The sequence below is a fragment of the Nesoenas mayeri genome, assembly GCF_963082525.1.
Source record: "Nesoenas mayeri genome assembly, chromosome: 29".
NCBI classification, from domain to species: domain Eukaryota; kingdom Metazoa; phylum Chordata; class Aves; order Columbiformes; family Columbidae; genus Nesoenas; species Nesoenas mayeri.
In genome coordinates this window covers 1,330,242-1,354,439 of record NC_137561.1, presented here as the reverse complement: position 1 = coordinate 1,354,439, position 24,198 = coordinate 1,330,242, and the positions used below count along the sequence as shown (strand labels likewise).

The 24,198-nt window shown below is 51.8% G+C and overlaps 2 protein-coding genes across 2 annotated transcripts in view; both read left to right on the top strand.

Moving 5' to 3' along the window:
- Positions 1 to 24,198, top strand: part of LOC308050573 (olfactory receptor 14A16-like) — a gene marked incomplete at its 5' end in the record, with an annotated part of 276,539 nt that overhangs the window by 21,305 nt on the left and 231,036 nt on the right. The gene's annotated exons all lie outside the window — the stretch shown is intronic.
- LOC308050616 (olfactory receptor 14A16-like) lies at positions 14,066 to 14,998 on the top strand (the record flags this gene model as incomplete). Its single annotated transcript, XM_080360774.1, has 1 exon — positions 14,066 to 14,998. The coding sequence occupies one exon, from the start codon at positions 14,066 to 14,068 to the stop codon at positions 14,996 to 14,998; it is 933 nt and encodes a 310-aa protein (XP_080216900.1).

The following is a 24,198-nucleotide window of genomic DNA, read 5'->3' as shown; positions in this document are numbered from 1 at the left end:
CTGGCAGAGACAACTGCCCTGGCCAAGGGGACACAGACCTGGGTTCTGTGGGTCCCTTCCAGCCTTACAGCGCCCTTTGCCATCTCCACCACAGGCTGTTCCACACGGTGCTGCCCCTGCCCCTCTTTCCCTGCAGGCTGCAGACACCCATCTCGCTTCCCACCTGCTCTCACCCAGCATCTCTGCACCTTCACTGCTGTGTCTGCACCCTCACTGGCTGCTCTTTGGAACACAAACCATGGGTTGATCCAGCTCCTCTGGGTCACCTCTTGCCCTACAGCACTGCCCTTTCAGTGACATTTCTTACTCCTGATATCCAGTCTCCATCATCCAAGTAGACTTCTTTTTTCTCTTTCCTGCTTCTTCCCAATATCAAGAAAAGCTCTACCATCTCATAAACTGCCCTTGATGCAGGGAACCCAACCTGTTAGGCTTCTTATGTTCTTTTACCTGACCAGAGAGCAGTCACATCGCCATGACCTCCTAAGTCCCATGAGTGCTGCTGGCCTTTCAGCTTCTCTGACAGACACGACCATGTCCCTGCCCATGTCCCGTCATGTTCTCAGGTGGGATGGACATGACAACCCGTCTCTCTTCCTGGGTAGGGCGTGTGGGTACCTTGGCAGAGGTTCTTTCCCAGCCATGTCCCTGCTGCTGGGCTGTCACCTCCAGAGACACAACTGACCCCACTGTCCCTTCACAGACACATGATTCCGCCTGGATTATGAGTGTCTGAGACACAACTGCCATCATAATCCCACACCCATCCATCCCCCTCCTTAGCACCCAGGACCTCACCAGACTGAAGCTTGTTCTATACATTCCTACCCCTGCCCCTCTTTCCCACAGGCTGTAGACACCCATCTCGCTTCCTCACCTTTTTCAAATTTGCCAAATATATTTTGTACTAACACTGTGATTGAAAAGCACTCCTCACTGGAACTCCTGTACTTCCGTTAACACCTTCCATATCTCTTCTGCCTTACCTTTTTTTTTTTTTCCTATTCTTCCACCTATTCTCTCTCCAGAAACCTGTCCAAGGCAAAAATTCTGTCAAATCACAGAATAACTCAGGTTTGCAGAGAGCCCTTGTCTCACTCATCTTGTCTCACTCTCCTGCTCAGGGTGAACCAGGTGAGGCTGCTCAAGGCCTCCACCCAGGTTTGTATCACCCTCAAGGCACTTAAAGTGCTGTCTCTTATATCTTGGAAAGGGAGAATAAAGACGTTCAACAGTGTTGTCCAAGTGCTGGTCACTGAGGGATGACACCAGTAACTGGCTAAATGGAGGACTTTGTACCACTGATGATATTTGTGCTGGATGGTTCAGCCAACTTCCCACCCAGCATCCACTTCTTGAGCCCCATCAGCACCACTCTGGCCAGAAGGAGACCATGGCTGAGCCTTGCAAACGCCCTGTACACAACATGCCTTTCTTTCCCTTGTCCATTTGGGTTCAGCAATCCCTTTCTTGTCCCTCACATTCCTGGAAATGGCTGCAGGAGGACGTGTCCCATCCCCTTCCCAGGGAGGGAGGTAGGGTGGCCAGCCTGTAGTTATCCCAGTTCCTATTCCTGCTCTTCCTGAAGATGGGTTTGAGGTCTGTGTTTCCTTAGGACCCAAAAACCATTCTAGTTTCTATGGCACTTTTGAGATCACAATCTGAAATCACAAGAAAGGGTGACAGAGCAGACTGGAGCACTTGCAATGATCCTGTCCAAGGCAGCTGAGACAAATCTCACTGATCCAGTGGGGTTTGTTCCTGGAGTCACACACAGAAATATCAGGGTTCTGTCAGGCATCCATATCTGAGTTGGTCTCAGGACTCTTATTCACCCAGGGATGATCAGACACAGAGTCTGTCCCTTTTACACACAGTGGCAGGAGTCACAGTGTCCCACTGGCCTCCCATTGTCACTCCCAAAGGACGGGAGACACCTCAGCCCTGCGCTGTGTCACCTGCTCTGCACTCATCTGACATGTCCCACGTCACGAGGAATGGACACAGGGAGCTCAGTTCAAGGAAGCACAACCCAGTGCAGCATTCAGGTGATTTCCCATAGGTTGTTCCTCCCAAAATGAAGTGAGCTCAAGACCTCATCTATCTCGCAGGCCTTCATGGAATGGAAAGGAATAGTTGATGGTGTTTGTGCTCACTCAGGTTCATGTCACCTCACGTAAATGATGTGCGTGCTCACATCTCATCTGTACAAGGCAAACATGGACTGCTGAACTATTCATTGAGTGTCCATCCACAGAAGGAAGAAAAACCTCTGTGGGTGAGAGGCCAGTGCTGGAAATGGTGGTTATGAGTGGCCAGTCCATGGTGACTGACCTGGGGCTCCTTCCACGGGATGTCCAGTGCACAGGGGCACAGCCCAGCCCTGCTCTGCTGGTCCTGCAGGTCTCTGGCAGGAGCCTGGCTGTGAGAGGACACTGCTGTGTGCCAGCCCTGCACACACACATTGTTCAGCTGTACTATGGTGTTTAATCTGAGGGTTACTTTCTTGGACACATTATTGAGAAAAACTTTGTAGGAAAATGAAGACTTGACCCTTCCAGCTCTGCCCAGAGGAGATCACCTTTCTGTCTGGAAAGGCTGTTCTGGGGCCAACTCTGTCACAGCAGTGCCCATTGCCTGTCCCTGCCTGCGCCCACAGCACTGACACACAGCAGGACGGTGACCAAGCTGCCAGAGCACTCAGGCCTTGCACCAACACCAGGGATGAGAAGGAGAGTGTGGAGTGGAACCAGAACAGCTCTGGAAGAACAAGCGCTGCTGCTCCCTGGCAGGGCTGCCAGGATGGACTCTTTTACCCTCCTCTCATGAACACAGCAACCATCCCTGGAGCTCTAAAAATGTGCTTGCAGGAAGGATATAGTGATAAACAAGTCACTAAAGAGCCTTTTATTTTTTTTAGAGACAAGGAGAGCACGGCTTCTCCTTTACACAGCCAACAGTTATAAAAGAAAAGACAACAGTGAATTAGAAAGAGGTTGACAACATTATCACAATAAGAAGACAACCAACAACACCAGAAAATCTAGCTGACTGGCTGGGCTTGTAATTGGAGAAACAGGGAAGAACACTGCAGTGCTACCAGAAAATAAAGCAAGGACAGAAAGGCAGAGGGGCATGCTGTGGAACCTTCTCCTTACCTGTCTGTGCTGCTGCCACTCACATAATGACACTGGAGAGCAAGTACTTTTAGCACCTTTTTTGTGTACCACATTGCACGAACCCTTCATCTGGAGGTCCAGCTGCTGAGGTGGAGACTGGTGACCTGGACCCCATGGCTTTGGGGCAGAGGGTCTGCTGGGGAGGAGAGGAGACCAGGGGTTGCACTGGGAAATGTGTCTCCACTGTAGGGGATTGCAGGGGGGTCCTGTATCCCATATCAAGCATTTCAGGTTGTAGCTTCCTCTCCCTGCTCATGTCTGTGCTGCCTGCAGCTGTGTGTCTGTCCCTGGGTCTGCTCCCTGTCAGTGTCACAGACCCCGTCTCACCCACTGTGTGCTCAGCTCTGTCCTGCTCACACCTCCTGGCACTGCCCAGGGGCAGCTCTGTGTGTGCAGGGGCTCAGGAGCAGCTCAGACACGTCCTAACGAGAACTGGAGTCTCAGTGTCTTCTCCAAAGAGAGAAATAAATCCCCATCTCACACTGCACACCCAGCCAACCAAGAGTGGAAAACTGAAAGCACAGACTCCTTCCCTGGCAGCTGTTCCTGTGTTGATGTAGTTGTTCAGAAGGACCCTCTGCCATGTCTGTGGGGGGATCTGGAGCTCTGAGCAGCCCTGACCCACACAGCCCCCTTCAACCCCACAGGCTCCCTGCCTGCCCTGCCGGGGGTCGCTCCTTCCCCCCACAGCTGCTGCCATGGGATCTCCCGGGCAGGCTGAGCGCTGACCCTGGCAGGCGGCAGAGTCCCTGGCCGGCACAGCCCTGGGGTGCAGGGACCCTGCTCTGCAGGACAGCCCTGGGCACCCCTGGGTGCTCACCCAGCTTCACAGCTGTTCAACATGGCCTGACAAGAGCCCCGTCCTTACAGATCCCACAAGTTGTGCCTGTGCCAGTTTCAGGAGATGCCTCCAGGAGCTACAGCTGCACTGCCCTACACCAGAGACTTACCATGGCAAGGGCTGCAAAGGTTTCTCCTCCAGTGAGCTCTCAGTCACCCTCCAGTCCTGAGCACCTTTAATCTCTCTCTGCCTTGCTCGTCTGCTGAGATCCCCAGGCAGAGCCCTCAGCCCTGCTGCGTGTGCAGAGGAGCTGCTCCTGGGCAGAGCTGTCTCTCTGCAGCGCTGCCGCTGCCATGAGCTCCCTGTGTCCCAGGAGCCCAACCTGGCTCAGCAGCACAGGAGCAGCACAAGGCGCTTTAATGACCCCTCTGGTGGGTTTGGTGCTGAGTCTTTGGACCTCAGACCCTGAGGGGAAGCTGAAGTAACTTCTCAAGAAGCCAAAGTCAGATGTAAAGTCCAAAGTTTCTTGTAATATTAATGGATCCCACTGAGAGAACCTACTGAGCAACTGTTCCCAGGATCTGGTTAGAGCAGAAAACTAGAGGCAGTGATGACAGGTCAGGAAAACAAATGTAAAGGATTCTCTGATGATCAGTAAACCTGGATGTGATTCATTAACGAAATGGCCAAGCCCTGATCCCCAGCCCTGGAAAGTCAGATCCTGTCGCTCCCACGTTGCCCAGGGCCCTTCCTGGGACAGTGTGATGTGGGGCTGTGCAAGGCCAAGGGCAGGACTATGGTCCCACACCTCCCAGGTTCCTGGCTGGGGACAAGGAGGCCATGAGACCCCTGTGCTGCAAGGACAAGGTGTCTCCTCACAGGCATCAGAGGTGCAGACAACAGCCACAGCCAAGGGGAGAAGGAGCTCATGTCTGGTGGGACTTTCAGCCTCTTTCCATCCCGTGATCATCTCCACGACAGCCTGTCCTGTGCTGTGGCATCCCCTGCACCTCTGTCCCTGCAGGCTGCAGACATCCCCCCTGCTGCCCCACCTTGCTCCTGTCTGAGCATCTTCCTTCCTTTGCTGAGATCTCTCCATCCTCCCCAGCTGCTCCTTGAAGCACAAAGCCTTGGGCTGATGCAGACTCCCTCTGCTGACCTGCTCCACCACAGCATTGCCCTTCCATCACATTCCTTTCTGTTCATGGCCAGCCTGGACCTCCCCAGCTGCACTTTGGGCCATTATTTCTTTTCCACTCTGAAGAAACCTCCACCACCTCTGAAACCGCCCTTCAAGCACTCTCAGGCTACTCCTGCACTGCTGCAGCCTCCCCAGCGCTGCTGGGCCAAAGCAGCCCAGGTCCCTCAGCACCCCACACCATGTGCACAAGGTGCTGAACCTGCCTTGGCACAGCCCTGCACTCTGCAGTTCCTCCCTGCTGCTCCAGACTGGGAAGCCGCACACTGGCACACACCCGTGTGTGTGGGTCACACCAGTGCTGAACCGAATGGGATGAGAACTGCAGGTGTCTGGGTCCCCACGCTCCTCCTCATGCAGCCCCGTGTGCAGCTGCCTTGTTCATGGTGAGCGTGCACCACGGGCTGGTGTGGGGACCTTGTAGTGCCCAGGCCCTTCTCCTCAGGGTCACTGCTCAGCCTGTCAGGTCCTGCTCTGTCCTGATGGATGGGGTTGTTCTCCTGCCCCGATATAGAACTGGTCACTTCATCCCTGCTGAGGGACCTGCTTGGGTCCTATGGGATATGACCTTGGTGTCTGCAGTGCTTTTCTCTCCCATCTCCTCCCTCCTCTCTCCCACCTGCTGTTGTGCAGCGTTTTGTACCCTTTCTCAAATACAATATCCCAGAGGTGCTGCCAGCATCACTGAGTGGCTCAGATTGGGCAAGGAGTGGGTCCATATTGGAGCAGCTGAAATCTGCTCTGTCTGATGTTGGTCAAACTCCTGTTGTCTTCTCAGAGAGGTGACAACCGTAGCACACCCACACTCACACCCAGTTCCACGACTTTGCCATGTAAGCCCAGTACAGGCTAACAGTGTGTTGGCTGTTGCAAACTACTTGATCATGGAGAAAAAATTGAAAAGATTTTCTATCAGTAACCTAAAGAAGTCACCAGTCAATGAGTACGTACCTATAGGGAACTGTAATTGCCCTGACATTCACTGGCCTGGAAAAGCTGCAGCTGCCAACAGTCCAGAGGATCTTGGGTCAACTGCTTAACATGGCTGCCTGATGGGGCAACATGGGTGATGTTCACCTGGATTTGGAACTGGAAAAAAAGGAAACCCTTGTGAGGGATGTGATCATCAGTGTCCACCTTGGCTGTTGTGACCAGGACACAGAGGGGTCCCAGGCACCAGAGGGGAGGGAGGAAGGCCAGCAGCAGAGCACAGGCTGGTGGGCTCCAGAGGAGAACACTTAGACATACTGGGGGATGGTGGGAAAAGTGGAGACATGGAAGTAGATCCATGAATGATCTCAGGAAATCTGATAATCTTTACAGGACATCCTGCTCCAAGCACAAGAATGATCCCTCCAAGTACCCATAAACAGAAGACTTTATCACGTGAGGCTGCTTGTCTGACCTGATGGAGCTCCAGGGCAAAAGGCAGCACACAAGAGGTGGGTGCAGGGGAAGCTGCAAAGGAGGAATTTAGAAACCTTGTCCAAGTATGTGGGGATGATGCCAAAGCTGCTCTGGACTTGATACCTGCACGGGAAGGGCAGCAAAATGAGCTGACAGAGCTTCACTTGCAGTGAAAGAATAGACAGGGTGAACGTGGGCCTGCTGCTGAACTTCATAAGAGTAGAATCAGACGGGACTGAGGTTCTTCATGGCTTCTTTGCCTCCATCTTCACCAGCAAGGTCTCCTGGGACTTTGTTCCTGAAGACAGGAGTATGGAGAACACCCAGCAGTGGATGAGGCTCAAGTCAGGGGTGAGCTGAGCAAACTCAGACACCATTACAGAACAGGAGATGGGTCATTTCACCAGCTCCTGAACACAAGTATCGCTGTGCTGTGGCACCTGAGATTGCCAGGGACACCCACCTCTTGGCCCAGAGGAGTGTGACTCCTCTTGAAGTGTCCTGGCCTCCTGTCCTGTCTCCTCACTCACATGGTGATTTAGGTACCCACTTTTCTGACATATTCAGTCTGTATCAGGAGATGCAACACATCAGTATGACCTGGAGGCTGCTGATGCCACCTGTTCTGGAAAGAGAGGGAAGGGTGAGCAGGGAAGCAAATAGAAGAAATTTGGCTTTATTGCTATTTGTTATGGAAATGCTCTCTGTTTGGCTATTCCTGAAATCTCTCTAATCATCCACACCAGACTTGAAGCCTTTAGGAAAATGATGCACAGAGCTTTGGCATTTAAGAGCATTTAAGATGTTAGTGAGCCCTCTGGTGCCATGATCCTGAACTGCAGATACTGAAAGAATGAACAAACCTCTAATGAAGTGAAGGGCAGAAGCAAACCCCAAGTTTCTGCCATGTGAGTCCTTGATGCTTGTTCATCACCAGAATGACTGAGCCCTGACCCCTGGGACCTGGTAGGTCTTTCTCCAATGTTTTTCAAGGCTTTTCCTGTGGTCAGTGTGAGTGTTTCGTGTTTTGGTTATGGGTTTTATGTCAAGTGCTGTTGTTTTAACTGCAAGGCTCTGGTTTTCTGTGGAGTTGGAAATGCCCGTGAATTCCTCACAACTCATCCAGCTTCTTTCATACACCTGGCAATGGTCACCCCTCAGCTCAATGTCCCAGTCCCCAACTTGCTTGAATCCTCTATTTGGATCTATAGCCCATCACTCTAGGAGGTTCATGCACACATCAGGTTCATGGATGATTCCTGAGGACCATCCAAGTGTGGGCAGTGTAAGAGAGGAGCAGAGCAGGGTCAGCTCATGGGCCATGACTGAGCACAGCCACCCCAGCAGCAGCCGTTCCCCATCTCCCAGGCACAGCCATGCCCACAGCATGCAAATGGCACTGCCATACATGATTAGCCCAAGAGAGGCCTTTCCTCCTTCCGTATTCCCAGGAAAATCTTCCTCCTGTTCCTCCTCCACCTGCAGACATCAACTGCTTTCCATTGCTGGGCTCAGACATGGCTGGGAGGGTTCACTGAAGCCATCAGCCATCTCATTGCTTCTCCCTGACATGCCCTGACCCTCTCCCACACCTACAATGGCCAATCACGGCTGCTCAGGCCTCCCGCTCTTCAGAAGAGGCCTCGAGCTTCTTGGTTCTTCCTGGTGCTTATTATGAACTTCCTCGCTCTCTCCAGAGTTCAAGGTGAGCTTTCTTGTCCATAACAGCCCTTTATGACCATGTCTCACTAAATGATTGTGTTTGTATGATCATTTGTGCAGAAAGGGCAGTCACAGGATAGCACGCAGTATGTTGAAACTGATGCTGAGCGAAATGCCGTAAAGCCCCGATGAGTTCCCCTGTGTCTGTGTCTCTCCTGGAAGGAGTCTGTCCCGAGAAGGGGATCCAGCTCCTGCCACTCTCTGCAGAGGCACATGAGCAGTGTCCATCACCTGGGGACACAAAGGGTGACGTTTGCCAGACCACCCGTCATCTGAACCACTTAGATGTGTGCTTGTGGATGGGGTATGGAGCCTTATAGTGCAAATGCCTATTTAATTGTCATTGCCAGAGGGGCGACCACTGATACAGAGTAATATTTTACAGATATGTAAATATAAGCATGTACGACTGACATTCCTAGACAAATTACACAAACACTTGAAGGATTATTCATGCCTTTAAACATGATTATCCTCAGAAGGCCACCAGCTTTGCATCTCAGGAAATGGGATCCAGAGTCCAAGGGCAGGATGGTTTGGGCTCTGTGCTGGGATCTGGAAACTGAAACGTGCTCCCATCTCCCAGCCCCCTGCCCTCCTCAGTGAGGGTGTGAGACATTCTGCCAGCGAGGGCTGAACTCACAGCCATGACCAGTATCTTATGTCCAACTGCAGCCAATGGTGTCCTGCCAGCTCAGGATTGGAGCTTCCATTGCTGGAGGTGTTTAAAATACGTGGAGAGGTGGCGCTTTGGGATATGGTTTAGTGGTGGTCTTGCAATGTTTGACTTGTGGTTGGACTCTATGTTCTTAAGGGTCTTTTCCAGCCTAAATGATTCTATGATTCTCTGATTTGGGTTGAAACCATTTCAATCCCATCCCCTCCAGGTTCCCTCAGAGGCGGCTGTTGTGTGGCACAACTGTCCTGGCTCTCCAGGCAGGTTGGGCACTGGGTTGGTGTCTGCATTGGCAGTTTTCCCCTTCCTGGGGTAAAAGGCTGTTGAGCAGAGACAGTTGCAGAGATTTGGGTCACAGGGGTTTGCAGCAATCCTGTCAAACTCTGAGCAGGATGAGCTTTGGAGCCCAGGAAACATGGAGATGCTCTGAAGGATGTTTGTAAACAGTGTTGCTGTCACTAGTAACAGTAACAGGGAACTCCTCGTTCTCACTGATGGTCATGATAAACTAAAGCTCTTTAATTTCAGCAGTTGTGTCTTGAAAGGATTTCTTAGAACAATGCTTTTTCTCTCACTTCTTTTTTGTTTTAATCATTTAAAGAGTACACCTCTTGGACAGAATTACCCCCAAATTGTGCTTCTTTCATTATTGTTCTACCTTTTAATTATTTCTTATGTGGTGTGATGTGGAGGTTGCATGGAAGAACAGTTTCTTTTTGAGACAAAGGTGGCCAAGGAACAGATCCCAGGTCAGTGCAAAGGCCCAAAGGAAGCCAGAATCTTTATGTGTGTGCACTGACACACACTGTCACCTGCATTTCCAGTCTCTGCAGTCCCAACTGTGCCGCAGAGTCTGGAGTTCTGAGCTCCCTCATCTGCCCTGTGTGACATGTGTAAAATGGAACTACCCCAGTCCAATGGCTGGTTTTGATTCTCTTCAGAGCCTGAAGCACCACATGGGTCAGGAGACAAGCCAGGATACCCAACCAGGACTCACATACCCTTCACGTAGATTTTAGGTCTTCCCTGGCATCTCAGCAGACATGTCACGCTGATATCTGGGTGCAAGGAGCTGGTCAAGAGCCTCGTCTCCATTTCTGTAATGATGGATTTGTGTCTGGCTGATGTGCAGACTCTGTGCATGGATGCTGACACCTCTTGAACAACCTGCTCTGAAAGGGTTAACAACATGGGCTTTTCTTTCTGGAGAGGCATTAGGACAGCAAAAAAATAAGATCTTGGCTGAGGGCAAAAGAAAGTGGATGGAAAAGTTGTGGTCAGGACTGTTCGGGGGCACTTGTAAAGCAGCCCTGCACCTCATATGAATTACTTCTGTGGTCTAGGAGAACCTGAGAGTTCTCCCTAATTTGAAAATGAGAAGAGGAAGGAAGGACAGCGTCATACAGGCTCCAAGGAAGCTCATGAGGTGTCTTGACCAACCTCCTGCTCACAGCAGGGTCAGACCTGATTGCTCAGGGTTTTATCCAAACACATCTTGGTCACTTTCTGGGACAGAGTGAGTGCGCACTCCTGGGAAACAGCTTCCAGTGCTGGACTGTCCTCAGGACTGGGAAGTTTCTCCCTTTCTACAGCACCTTTCCAAGCCCAACCAGCCAGATTGGTTTTACCCATCTACTTGCACACTGACACAGACCATAATATCCTACCATGGGCACAAGAATATTGTGAGGGATGATGCTGAATGCCTTGCTGACCTCCAGGTAACAGCCCACCACTGCTCTGCCCACGTCCACAACCCTGTCCTTTCCTCACAGAAAGCAAAGAGGATGGACAGGCACAACCTGCCCTGGGCAAACCCCGTCACCTTCTCTTCCAGACACCCAGAAATGGGGTCCCAGTGGCCATGCTCTGAGGCACAGCCCTTAGTTCCCCTGCTCACCCATGGGCCATTTTGAAAAGTGCACACACTGTGTGAGAGCTGCCAGTGGTCAGGGAGTCCCCCCAGTCTCCATGAGCTTTCACAGATGGTGGAGAGTGGCCTCACTGTGACATGGTCCTGCTGTCCCAGCTCCTGGGATGCTGCCCCTGCTGTCCCATAGACTGGAGAGGATTGTGTTAGTTCCAGTGACCCCTGACTTGATCCCCATCCTCTGCTAGTTGTTCTGCCTCCAGCCACAGAGGCCTGGGAGACCTTGCAGGTGAAGACTGACGACAAGAGACACAGAGAATTTCAGTTGTTTCACATATTAAATTCACAGCCACACAGTGTCTTTATTTCTCCTTTAACTGTTCCTGCAGTAGTAACAGCTCATTATGGGGCTCTTGAATTGCCTTCCAGGTCTGGACTGAGTTCTGCTCTCGGCTGTTGCTTTGCTTGGAGGCTGCTGTCCTTGAGACCAGACGAACTCACTCCTGCCACCCTGCCTGGCAGTTCATTCCATCCGTGTCACAGCTCTGTCTGCAGCACTGACAGCTCCAGCTCCCCAGTCAGGTCCCTGGATGAGGACATGGCCTCACATCTGGGCTGAGCCACCCCAGCTGTGGCACCAGCCCAGCTCTGACCTGCACAAGAAACCTGGTGCCAAGTGCCCAAGAGCCCATGTGTGCAAAGGCTTTGCTGCAGAGCACAGACATGACATGGCCAGAGACTGATCAATGTCTCTCTAGACCTAGGAGTGTAAAACCAGAACAAAATGCCTAAGTTAATTCACCTGAAGATATTCCTCCTCCGACTTGGAGAAATTAGATCCTTTGCTGTAACATTTCTGGTGTTCTATCTAACGATGGGACAAGAAAAGTTGATTCTCATACCGATTTATTTTTTTAAAATGAAAAATAAAATGCTGGAAAGAAATGTCTCTAAAGAGGAGAGAGAAGGAATCAACATCACTGATTACTTCAACTTCAAAGTTGTGCCCCTGGAGCCCCAGGGACACCTGGAGGAGCTCAGAGGGGACAGAGAAAGGGACATCATGGGCTGCTCCTGTGCTGCTGAGCTGGGCTGGGCTCCTGGGACACAGGGAGCTCATGGCAGCGGCAGCGCTGCAGAGAGACAGCTCTGCCCAGGAGCAGCTCCTCTGCACACGCAGCAGGGCTGAGGGCTCTGCCTGCAGCATCGAGGGCACAGGAGCCAGGCACAGAGAGGGAAACGCAGTCTGGGCTGGGAGGATGCTGAGAGGTCACTGGAAATGAAATCCTCTCAGATATGAAGCCTGTGGCTGCAGGGCATTGAATCTGCAAATCTTGGTAGGATCTCAGAAAGCTGTCACATTGCAGAGCCTGCGAGAGATGTAAGTACAGCTCTCAGAGGTTCTCTGATCAGAGGGGAGGATGTGCTGCAGAGCAGGGATTGCCTTCTGCACTGAGGGAAGAAGCTGTGGGGGGAAGGAGCGACCCCCGGCAGGGCAGGGTCCTTCTGCTGCTGGGTTCTCCGTGGGTCGGGGCTGCTCACAGCTCCAGCTCATTCCAGAATATTGACAAGAGGAGGTTTCAAGGAGAAGAAGACAAAGAGTACTACAAAGATAAGGAACCTCCCTGAGTCTGTGTTTTCAGTCTCCTACTCTGGGGAATGGGTGGTGATTAAGGCTGTTCTTAATTTTAAACAAATACTTGAGACACATGAACTGCAGTAGGTCTTTAAGAGAATCCTGGCATGCCTTGCCTCTCCTCTGCCCATGCAGAACCAGCATCACCTTTGCTGGACACCTTACACTTAATCTGTAATCTGTTTTCCAGCCTGTAAACAGGAAGATGCCCCCAGGCAGTGCCTGTGAACAGGCAGGATCTGTAGGGCCAGGGGGAGGGCACAGAGGGTGAGATGGTCTGTGAGCACTGACAGGGAACAGACATGGACAGGGAAACACCTCCCAGGGGAGAATCTCCAGGCAGCAGGGAAATGATCAGAAATGAGAGGAAACCAAACCCAGAATTGTTATGGGAGGGAGAAGAGAGAAAATTCCCTGTGACCCCCTGCAGGTCAGATCCCTCCTGTGAGCAGCCCCCTGGCCTCCTGTCCCACCCAGCAAAGCCTCTGCCCTCAGGGCCGGGGGCTCCAAGGCATGAAGCAGCTCCTGTGCAGCCAGAGCTCCAGTTTCTCTGCAGAGCACAGGGGCTGAGAGCAGCTGCCCGGCACTGTTGGTGTCTGGGAGGTGGCTGCACAGCTGGGGAAGGGGGACGCTGTCTGAGTGCCCGGCTGCCTCTGCCCTGGTCTCTCTCACCCCCACCCTCACCGCATTTTCTTCTTGCTCCCCTGCTCTGGGTCACTGCTCTTGGGATCTTGTTCTTGCTGTCAGGCTCTCTGGGGATGGCAGTTTCAGCTGCAGAGTCACAGCCTGATCTTGTGGGTCCTTTCCTGCAGGTGTGTCCATGGGCACACGTGTCCCAGCTTTGCTCTGACCTGTGGGCTGTGGGCAATGCAGTCTGTGGGGCTAGGGAATGAGCCGTGTGTGTCCTGGGCTAAACGTTGGGTGCTGAGACCTTAGGAAAGGGTGAGACCTGTCCTGGTTTGAGGTGGGTCCCTCTGCTCTCAGCAGTGCCTGGTGGCTTTTCAGGGTAACATGGGAGTATGATCAGCGCCCATCTCAGAAAGGTGAAATCCCATGGCAGCTGGAGCAGGACAGAGGGACAGAGCAGCTGCCCTCACTCTGCACTGACCCATAGGCACCCTCTGATCTCGCAGGACTCGCTCTGTTCTCCCTGAGTGCAGCAGAAATGCTGAGGGTTTCTGACACCCAACAACACTCTGCAGTGAATATCGGGGGATATGTAAAAAAACCTGGAACTCCTAAACTATCTTCACCATCTCTGTTTCCTGTCACTGGGAAAGCAAGTGCTGACAGCCCTTCTGTGTTAGCAGAACCAGGACAGTCCCCACCGTTCCCTGGTCCCACTTCTGCAGAGCTGGGCTGACTTATCGACCGCCCATGGGCAGAGGCCCTGGTCCTGGTTGCATATTTTCCAGCCCCAAGCAGGGCTGCAGCCACAGTGCTGAAAAAGGTACTCCTAGAAAAACACAAGAGTGTCTGTGTGTGACAGGGGAGGGTCTGTTGGAGTTGGTTTGATTTTTGTCAGAGAAGTCTGCCCTGGATTCTCACTGTCTTTTTTTTTTTCTCATGACAGCGCCCCGTGCTCAGGAAAAGCAAATGTCCAACAGCAGCTCCATCACCCAGTTCCTCCTCCTGCCATTCACAGACACACGGGAACTGCAGCTCTTGCACTTCTGGCTCTTCCTGGGCATCTACCTGGCTGCCCTCCTGGGCAACGGCCTCATCATCACCACCATAGCCTGGGACCAGCACCTCCACACCCCCATGTACTTCTTCCTGCTCAACCTCGCCTTCCTCGACCTGGGCTGCATCTCCACCACTGTCCCAAATGTCATGGTCAATTCCCTGTGGGACACTAGGGCCATTTCATACTCAGGATGTGCTGCACAGTTCTTTTTGTTTCTCACCTTTATCACAGCAGAGTATTCTATTCTCACTATCATGTCGTACGACCGCTACGTTGCCATCTGCAAACCCCTGCACTACGGGACCCTCCTGGGCAGCAGAGCTTGTGTCCACATGGCAGCAGCTGCCTGGGCCACTGGGTTTCTCAATGCTCTGCTGCACACGGCCAATACCTTTTCACTGCCCCTGTGCGAGGGCAATGCCCTGGGCCAGTTCTTCTGTGAAATGCCCCAGATCCTCAAGCTCTCCTGCTCACACTCCTACCTCAGGGAACTTGGGCTTATTGTGGTTTGTATATTAGTAGTATTTGGGTGTTTTGTGTTCATTGTGGTGTCCTATGTGCAGATCTTGAGGGCCGTGCTGAGGATCCCCTCTGAGCAGGGACGGCACAAAGCCTTTTCCACCTGCCTCCCTCACCTGGCCGTGGTCTCCCTGTTCCTCAGCACTGCCATGTTTGCCCACCTGAAACCCTCATCCATTTCCTCTCCATCCCTGGATCTGGTGCTGTCTGTTCTGTACTCGGTGGTGCCTCCAGCAGTGAACCCCCTCATCTACAGCATGAGGAACCAGGAGCTCAAGGATGCCCTGTGCAAACTCATATGCCTCTGTTTTCAGAAGCAATAAACTGGCCATCTTCTTCTATACAGGAGCTTTAATGTAGCTAATTACAAGCCCAGCCTGTCAACTGGATTTTCTACTGTTGTTGCTTGTTCTTTTATTGTGATATTGTTGTCATCCCCTTTCACTGCTGGATTTACTTCTATAATGTTGGCTGCTAAATGAGCAGCAGTGCTCTCCTTGTCTCTAAACAAAATAAAGGGCTCTTTAGTGACTTGTTTTTCACTATATCCCTCCTGCAAACGCTTTTTGGAGCTGCAGGGACAGTTCCTGTGCGTGGTGGAGAGGAAAACGGCTCTGGCATGGCAGCCCTGCCAGGGAGCAGCAGCGCTTGTTCTCCCAGAGCTGTTCTGGTTCCACTCCACACTCTCCTTCTCATCCCTGGTGTTGGTGCAAGGCCTGAGTGCTCTGGCAGCTTGGTCACCGTCCTGCTGTGTGTCAGTGCTGTGGGCGCAGGCAGGGACAGGCAATGGGCACTGCTGTGACAGAGCTGGCCTCAGTAAAGGTACTTGCACAAGGAAAAGTGATCTTCTTTGGGCAGTGCATGATGGTTTATATCTTCCTGCAAAGTTTGTCTCAAGGTTATTCCTACAGAAGTGACCACAGATGAAACATCAGCGTGCAGCTGAACAGTGTGTGTGTGCAGGGCTGTCACACAGCAGTGTCCTCTCACAGCCAGGCTCCTGCCAGAGACCTGCAGGACCAGCAGAGCAGGGCTAGGCTGTGCCCCTGTGCACTGGACACCCCGTGGAAGGAGCCCCAGGTCAATTACCATGGACTGGCCCCTCACAACCACTATTTCCAGCACTGGCCTCTCACCCCAGCTCAGAGGTCTTTGTCCATCCATGGAATTACACTGAATGTTACACTGAATGAATAGGTGAGAGGTTCATGTTTGGTTTGTACTGATAAGATGTGAGCATGCACATCATGTACGTGAAGTGACATGAACCTGAGTCAGCCAAAACACCATCCCACATAAAATATGTAAATCCTCTGCTAACCTAACCTAAAATATGTGAATCCTCTTAGGTTTGGTCAGTCTGCTCTGCTAACAAAGATAAACGTCACTTTTAAAACACCTAATAAGAACCTGCAAAGAATACTGTCCTTGCAGCGCAGACACTCTGGAGACTGCACAATTAGCTGAGTCTTGTTGTAACATTGGTCTCAAGACGGTTACATGAAGTGTCCTGTAGCTGAGCTTTACTCCTTTTACGCTCATTCTAATACTAAAACACACATCCCCAGGATGGAAGCCCCAGGCTCAGCCCGGGACCCTCTCTCAACAAGCATGTGTAGTGGTAAAATGGTTATGTAACCAATACGCCAATGGGGTCAGTTCTGTGTCTGGAGGTGACAGCCCAGCAGCAGGGACATGGCTGGGAAAGAATCTCTGCCCAAGGGCCCATAGGTCTTAGCCAGGAAGAGAGACGAGTTGTCATGTCCATCCCACCTGAGAACATGACAGGACATGGGCAGGGACATGGTCGTGTCTGTCAGAGAAGCTGAAAGGTCAGCAGCACTCATGGGATTTAGAAGATCATGGCAAAGTGCAAGTGATGCAAGTGCTGTGGTGCAAGAGGTGACCCAGAGGGAGCTGGATCAGCCCATGGTTTGTGCTCCAAAGAGCAGCCGGTGAGGGTGCAGACACAGCAGTGAAGGTGCAGAGATGCTGGGTGAGAGCAGGTGGGAAGTGAGATGGGTGTCTGCAGCCTGCAGGGAAAGAGGGGCAGGGGCAGCACCGTGTGGAACAGCCTGTGGTGGACATAGCAAAGGGCACTGTAAGGCTGGAAGGGACCCACAGAACCCAGGTCTGTGTCCCCTTGGCCAGGGCAGTTGTCTCTGCCACTGACCCCAGGAGCAGACATGTTGTCCTCATGGCACTGGGGCCTCGCTGCCTCCTTGCAGCCCCATGGGGAAGCTGGAAGTTGTTGTCCCAGTGTTGTCCTTCCCTGGGCCTTGCACACCCACATCCCACGGTCCCAGGAAGAGTCCAGAGCCGTGTGTGAGGGACAGGATCCCCCTTCCCATTGCCTGGAGCTCATGGCTCCTCCTTTCTGCTGCAGAAAGCAAACCAAGGGGTTTCTGAGCATCAGAGCTGAAGAAAAGACTCAAAGGAGACCTCATGGTGACTACAGGTTCCTCACAAGGGGAGAGCGAGGGGAAGGTACTGATCTCTTCTCTGTCGTCACCAATGACAGAACCCAAGGGAATGGAAGAAGGGTGTGCAAGGGGAGGTTCAGGTTGGACATGAGGAAAAGGTTCTTCCCCCAGAGGTGCTGGACACTGAACAGGCTCCCCAGGGAGGTGTCACGGCCCCAACCTCACAGTGTTCAACAAGAGACTGGACAACGTCCTCAGACACATGGGGTGACCCGCGGGGTGTCCTGTGCAGGGACAGGACTTGGACTCCATGATCCTTGTGGGTCCTTCCAACTCAGGAGATTCCTTGATTCTATGAAATACTACGTAATCACGTGCATGTCCAGTGTGTGCATGTGGTGAGATGAACCCAAGGGAGCACAAATGCCATCAGCTGTTCCTTGGGGTGCCATAAAGGTCAGTGGGACAGAGATGGTGTTCAGAGGTCTCTTCCAACCTGTGTTATTGTAGGATTCCATGAATCTTTTCCTTGGAGATATAAAATGCCCCAGAGTAAATACAGCAGCTCCTCTGAGGAACGTTTCTCCACTCAAACCCTTGACAGGAAATCTATCAGATACATTGGATGAAAGCAGCTCAGTTTGATCTGCTCACACACTGGACCACAAGGAGGGCGATGATGGGTACGATGCCGTGCGGTCACTGTGTCTCAGGAACTCATAGTCCAGTAGGAACCAATGGGTGTGGAGGGCACTGTGAGGTCACTTCTGCCTCTACAGGGGATTGGCCAACAGCAGGAACATGCCTGGCAAAGGACTGTGAGGTCACACACACAGACGAGCAATGGGGCCCAATCAGCATGGCTTGATGAAAGGCAGGTCCTGCTTGACCAGCCTGATCTCCTTCTGTGACAAGGTGACCGCTGAGCAGATGAGGGAAAGTCTGTCGTGGGCAGTGAATCCGCCACACGGGCTGTGGGTGTTGTGTCCTTAGACTGCAGTGAAGCCTTTGACACCGTGTCCCACAGCATCTCCTGGAGAAGCTGCAGCTCGTGGCCTGGATGGTGTATCTGCGATGGGTAAAGAACTGGCTGGAAGGCATTTTAGAGCCATTTGTCCCCTTCCTGTTCACATGGGCATCCCATGAATGCATCACTGCTCTACCCCAGTGTAGACAGACACAAGGCCATCTCCACCTGGACCTCTCACCAATGCCACTGTTTTCTCCAGCACCCTCATCCTGGTCTGTGGGATGCCCAGAACAGCCCTCCCAAGGCAGTTTGGCAAAGCCTTTTTTCTACTCCTTCTCTACATGCCTGATCAACCCCCTCATGTACAGTTCAAGGACCAGAAAGGTTGGGTACAAGGGGGACATGGAGAAAAATGGTCAGGAAAGCTTTGAGGTGCACAGAGAGCCCATCACCATGTTGTCAAGCTGCTCTCTCTGAACAGGCCCAGAGGACCTGGACAGCATTTACTGTGTCCCAGAAACTCGCCTGGAAGGTTGGGATATGGAGAAGAGGTTTGGTCTGGGAAGGGACAGACAGGGGCTGGTGGAACTGGCTGGTGTGACCGTGACATGTCTCCCAAACACCTCAGAAAAGTCCTGGCTCTCAGGGAGGCTGCATGGTCCTCTGAGAAAGAAAATGGCAAAAATGACGTATCATGGAATAATAGAATAATTGTGGCTGGAAGAGACCCTTAAGATCTTCGAGTCCAATCATAACCTAAATGTGGCACTAAACTGTGTCCCTAAGAGCCCCATCTATCTGTGTTTTAAACACCTTCAGTGATGGGGACTCCACAACGTCAATGGGCAGTCTGCTCCATTGCTTCAGAATCCTTTTCCTGAAGAAACCACCTCCAGGGGTGCTGACTCCCCCACTGCCCTGGGCAGCCTGTTCCAATGCTTGAAAACCCTTTCCAGGACATATTTTTTCCTAATATCCAATCTAAACCTCTCCGTGTGCAACTTGAGGCTATTTCCTCTTGTCCTATCACTTGCTACTTGGGAGAAGAGACCAACACCGTCCATGATAAAACCTCCTTTCAGGCAGTTGTGGACAGCGAGAAGGTCTCCCCTCAGCCTCCTGTTCTCCAGGCTGAACAGCCCCAGCTCCCTCAACCGCTCCTCATGAGACAGCTCCAGACCCTTCACCAGCCTTGTCACCTCCTCTGAACTCTCTCCAGCACCTCAATGTCTTCCTTGCCATGAGGGGCCTCAAACTGACCCCAGGATTCAAGGTGCAGCCTCACCAGTGCCCAGTACAAAGGGGTGATCACTTCTCTAGTCCTGCTAAAGCTCTGATTGAATCAAGGCTTGAACACCTTGGTGTGACCCAGTTGGTGACGGGTTGGACTGCAGACTCCTGAGGTCCCTTCAACCTCAGTTCTCTCATGATCCCATTGTGATGTTGGGCTCTGTTTCAGACTGGAGCAGAGCAGGTGATGATGGGGCAGGACCCACCTGTGCTGTAGGTGACCATCTAAACCAACATCTCAGCCAGGGAAACAGCCAACACCTCAGTGTGACTCGCTCTGGGCAACGTGTGAGGAGTCCTGGGCAGGGCAGGTTCAGAGGGCATGGGGCGCTGTGCAAGACACAACATGATCTTGGCTTCATGCCTGCAGGCTCATCAGATGTCAGTTGATGTCAATGACAATTAAAATAAGAAGAACTGAAGTCAAAGATCCAAAGCAAAGGAAGGTGTCAACATATTTTTAATTAATTAATTAATTAATTTTAACGTCTTTATCAGGGAGTTACTTTTCTTTGGAAAGGAAAGAGTTCTCCAGAACTGGGCATGTATCTAGGACACAAATGTCTTCAGCTCCAGGGACACAAACACCTGGTGCCAGTGTAGATGCCCCGAGAACCCCTGCCCAGGCTCCACCTGCACTGCAAGGTGCTCTGGTCTCCCCAGGTCCTGTGTGACAGATGTCAATCCCAGGCCAGCACCTCAGGTACACTGGGGCCCTAAAATGGCCCTGGCTGTTTATGGTGAGACACCTGATGAAAGATGTATTAAGGGTAGGAGAAGAAATATCGATCTTCCCCTGTACTTCTATTACCAACACTCTATGATTTCATCTCCCTCGTCATTCAGGAGTTCCCACCTCTCCTGATTAAATGTCCCTGTCCAAGGACAACTTTCCAGCCCTGTCTGGACGTTTGCCCTTCCCAGTGCTCTCAGGTTTCTCCTCCACTTGCTCGTTGGTCATTCAGTGGCCTCTCAACTGTCTGGTTTCTGCTTTGAGCTTCAGGGAGTTACAAACTTGCCCCGTTCTTCAGAGCTCTAATTAACATGGCAGTCAACACGTTCATTGTGTTTATTTCTATCCTCTCCTCTCTCTCTGTCTAAAGCAGTTCTTGTGTGGGTGTCCCTTGTAGATGCTGGACCTCATCAGATCCACTTACACACACAGCTGAGGAAAGTGTTTTGCTGTTGATTGAACTGTGCAGTGTTTGCACAGGAGAGCAGGTGGAGCTGGTGCACAGGAGCTGCAGCATCTCCTGCAGAGCTCAGCGGAGAAGTCTGATGGAGGAAAAGTGATGCAATCTCTGGTGGCCAATGAGGGAAGCGGCAGACTGGGGGTGGGGGTGAGGAGCCAGGTTGTCCATACAGTGTCCAGCCTCAAGGACTGTTCTCCTGCCTGTCCAGATGTCTTCAGGAGACCCTCAGGATCAATGTCCAGTGTAGAATGCTGCTGTCACTTCTTCTATACACTTAAAACATGACAGAAAATACCCTGGAAAGAAAAAACCCTCCTTCATGAAATCTTCTTTGAAACCTTCATCAGCAAGTGTCCCATTGAAACCTCTACAGTTAGTTCTACAAGTCTGGAAGATGTGAAGAAAATTAGGGAAATAAACATCGCTCATTAGGGCTTTCTGTGTTTTAATGAGCCCCATGGTGTATTTGGTGCTGAGTCCATGAACGTCAAATACCAAGCACAGACTGAAGAATTTGCTCAAGAAGTCCAAGCCAGAACAAACTCCAAAGTGCCTTGAAGCATTAATGGGCCCCACTGAGGGCTGTTACTGACAAAGCCTCCCCAGGGACTCGTTAGAGCAGATAATTGGAGGCAGTGATTGCATCAGGCAAAGGCAAAGTGCAGCAGCTCTGATGCTGAGAAAGCCCTTGGTTTGTCTGATGAAGGACAATGGCCAAGCCTTGAGCCCCTGCCCCTGGAAGGGAGATCCTGTCCCTCACGTGTGGCTCAGGGCTCTTCCTGGGGCTGTGGGGAGTGCGATGCCCAGTGCAGGACAATGGTGTGACACTCCCTGGGGGTGCAAGGAGGCAATGGGGTGCCATGGCCATGAAAACCATGTGTCTCCTCTTAGGCCTCGCTGGCAGGGACATCAGCCAGAGCCAAGGGGACAAAGACCTTGGCTCTTTCAGGGACATCCAGCCTTGCCAGCGCCCTTGGCCATGTCCACCACGGTCCATCCTGCACTGTCCCAGGCCTGTGGCTGTTTCCCCACAGGCTGCAGACACCCCATGCGCTTCCCCACCTTGTTCTCAGCCCAGTGTGTCCCCACCTGTGCTGCTGTCTCTCCATCCTCACCAGCTGTTCCTGGAAACACAGAGTCATGGCTGATCCAGAGTCCCTCTGAATGAACACAGCACTGCGCTCAGAATGACATTTGTTTATCCTGAGCTCCACTCTGGACCTCCAGAGCTGCAGTTTCTGATGGTTTCCTTCCTCATGCTGTTTCTCTGCTCCCATCATCTTGGAAAGTGATTTTCAAGATTTCTGAAGCTACTACTGCCCTTTCTTGTCATGGTTTTACCATACCCACCAACCAAGACCATGAGAGCTGCTCACATCCTGCTCCCAGTCCCCAAGTGGGATAAGGGAGACAACTGAATAGGAAGGGAGAAACTTGTGGATTTAGAAAAAAAAAATAATAAGACAATGAAAATAATACGCTACTAGTAATATTATACTTATACTAAAATACACAAAGTAAAGTATATGACACTCAGTGCAATCCCCCATAGAACTCCAGTTGTGCTGAACAGGCACCCCAAAAGAAGAGAGCACCCTGGTCCTGAACAGCTGATCCCAGCAAGAGAAAGTACAAGTGCAAAAAGCAGAGAGGCCCAAGGGCCAACTGAAAAACTGGAAAACATCGTAAAACTGAACTAACAATGAACTCCCAATAGAATGGAACTTCCGAACACAGCTAAGCAAAGCAGAGAGAAAACCAAAACTAATGGGCTGGAAACGGCATCTCCAGCTTTATACCGAGCATGACACTAATGGTAGAGAATAGCTCCTTGATTGACCTGCATGTCAATCCAGGTGCTGTCCTGTCTGTGTCCCCTCCCGCCAATCTGCATCCACAGCTGGATGGCCAAAGAAGTCCTTGGTTTTCCTGACAACAGCCGAGATACCAGTGAGTCCTGACATTCCTTTCATAGCAAATGGCAAACACTGTAAAGCTGCTAAAAGACAAAATGAACTCTATCCCAGGGAAGAAACAGCGTAACCTCATTATTCTCATAGTAAATCTAAACAAAAGACTGTACTGACTGTGAAGGACAGTGGTTCAAAATCCATGAAGAAAATCAACTCAATTTCAGTAGAAACAGCACGTTTCCTCACGCTCCACTTAACCAGGCTACACACTGGGTGTAGTACACCAGTAGTACACACTACTACTACTACTCCACACATGACCCAGACTTTCTCTGGCCACACGACAGCTCCTCCTGTTCCTCCAGAATGGGGAACCTCACACTGGGACACACGGCTCCAGATGTGACCACACCAGTGCTGAGTCACGATGGGCAATAACTGCCCTTGTCTGGGTGGCCACGCTCCTCCCAGTGCAGCCCAATGTGCTCGTGGGCATGTTCCTGCTCAGCACCACTGAGAACTGGCTGAACATCCAGGCTCAGAGGGTTGTGACCAGTGGCACAAAGCCCAGCAGGAGGCACCATGAGGAGCACTGAAGGACACCATATCCCCATCCAACATCTCCTCCTACAGGTGTCTCTTGGGTCCCTGGAACCACCTCAGTGCCAAGGGGGAGAGCATGGCCTGTGTGGGGTGGAGGAGATGGAGTCTGGAATGAGGGTCCAGGGGCAGTTTCTCCTGGTTGTTCATGCAGCAACAAGCTGGGCTGGATATTTGGAGAGAGGAACTCTTCCTAAGGGCCTCCAATGGGCTTGGGGATTGTCTAGATGCATTCAAGGACCTTTACGTCCTTGTTGTAAAAACATGTAGGGCCCAGAACTGCACACAGCTCTCAAGATGAGGCCGCACTAATGCTGAATACAGCTGCATAGTCACCTCTTTTGACCACATGGCCATGCTGTGTTTGATGCACCCCAGGATTGGGGTTACTGTCTTGACTGCTGTTGGACAGTGTTGCCTCCTGTTGACCCTGTGGCCAACCATCACGCCAGATCCCTTTCTGCAGGGCTGCTCTCCAGCCGCTCTCTCCCAATCTACACTTGCACTCAGTGCTACTCTATCCCAGGTGAACAATCCAACTCTTGGACTTGTTCAATTTCATGCCCAGTGCTGGGTCCTGCACTTGGGTCACAACAACCCCAGGCAGCACTACGGGCTCAGGGAAGAGCGGCTGGAAATCTGCCCAATGGAAAAGGCCCTGGGGGTGTTGATGCACAGTGACTGAACATGAGCCAGCGTGTGCCCGGGTGGCCAAGAAGGCCACCAGCACCCCAGCATGCATCAGGAATAGTGTGGCCAGCAGGACCAGGCAAGTGATCATCCCTCTGTTCTTGGCACTGGTGAGGATGCACCTCACATCCTGTGTTCAGTTTTGGGCCCCTCACTACAAGAAAGACCTTGGGGTGCTGGGGTGAGTTCAGAGAAGGGCAACAAAGCTGGTGAGGGGTCTGGAGAACAAGTCAGATGGGGAGCAATGGAGGTAACTGGGGTTGTTTAGCCTGGAGAAAAGAAGGCTGAGGGGAGACCTTATTGCTGTCTACAGCTACCTGAAAGGAGGTTGGAACATGGAGGTTGTTGGTCTGTTCTCCAATGTAGGAAGTGGTAGAATGAGAGGAAACAGCCTCAAGTTGCACCTGGGAATATTCAGTTCATGTATTAGGAAAAGTTTCTTCA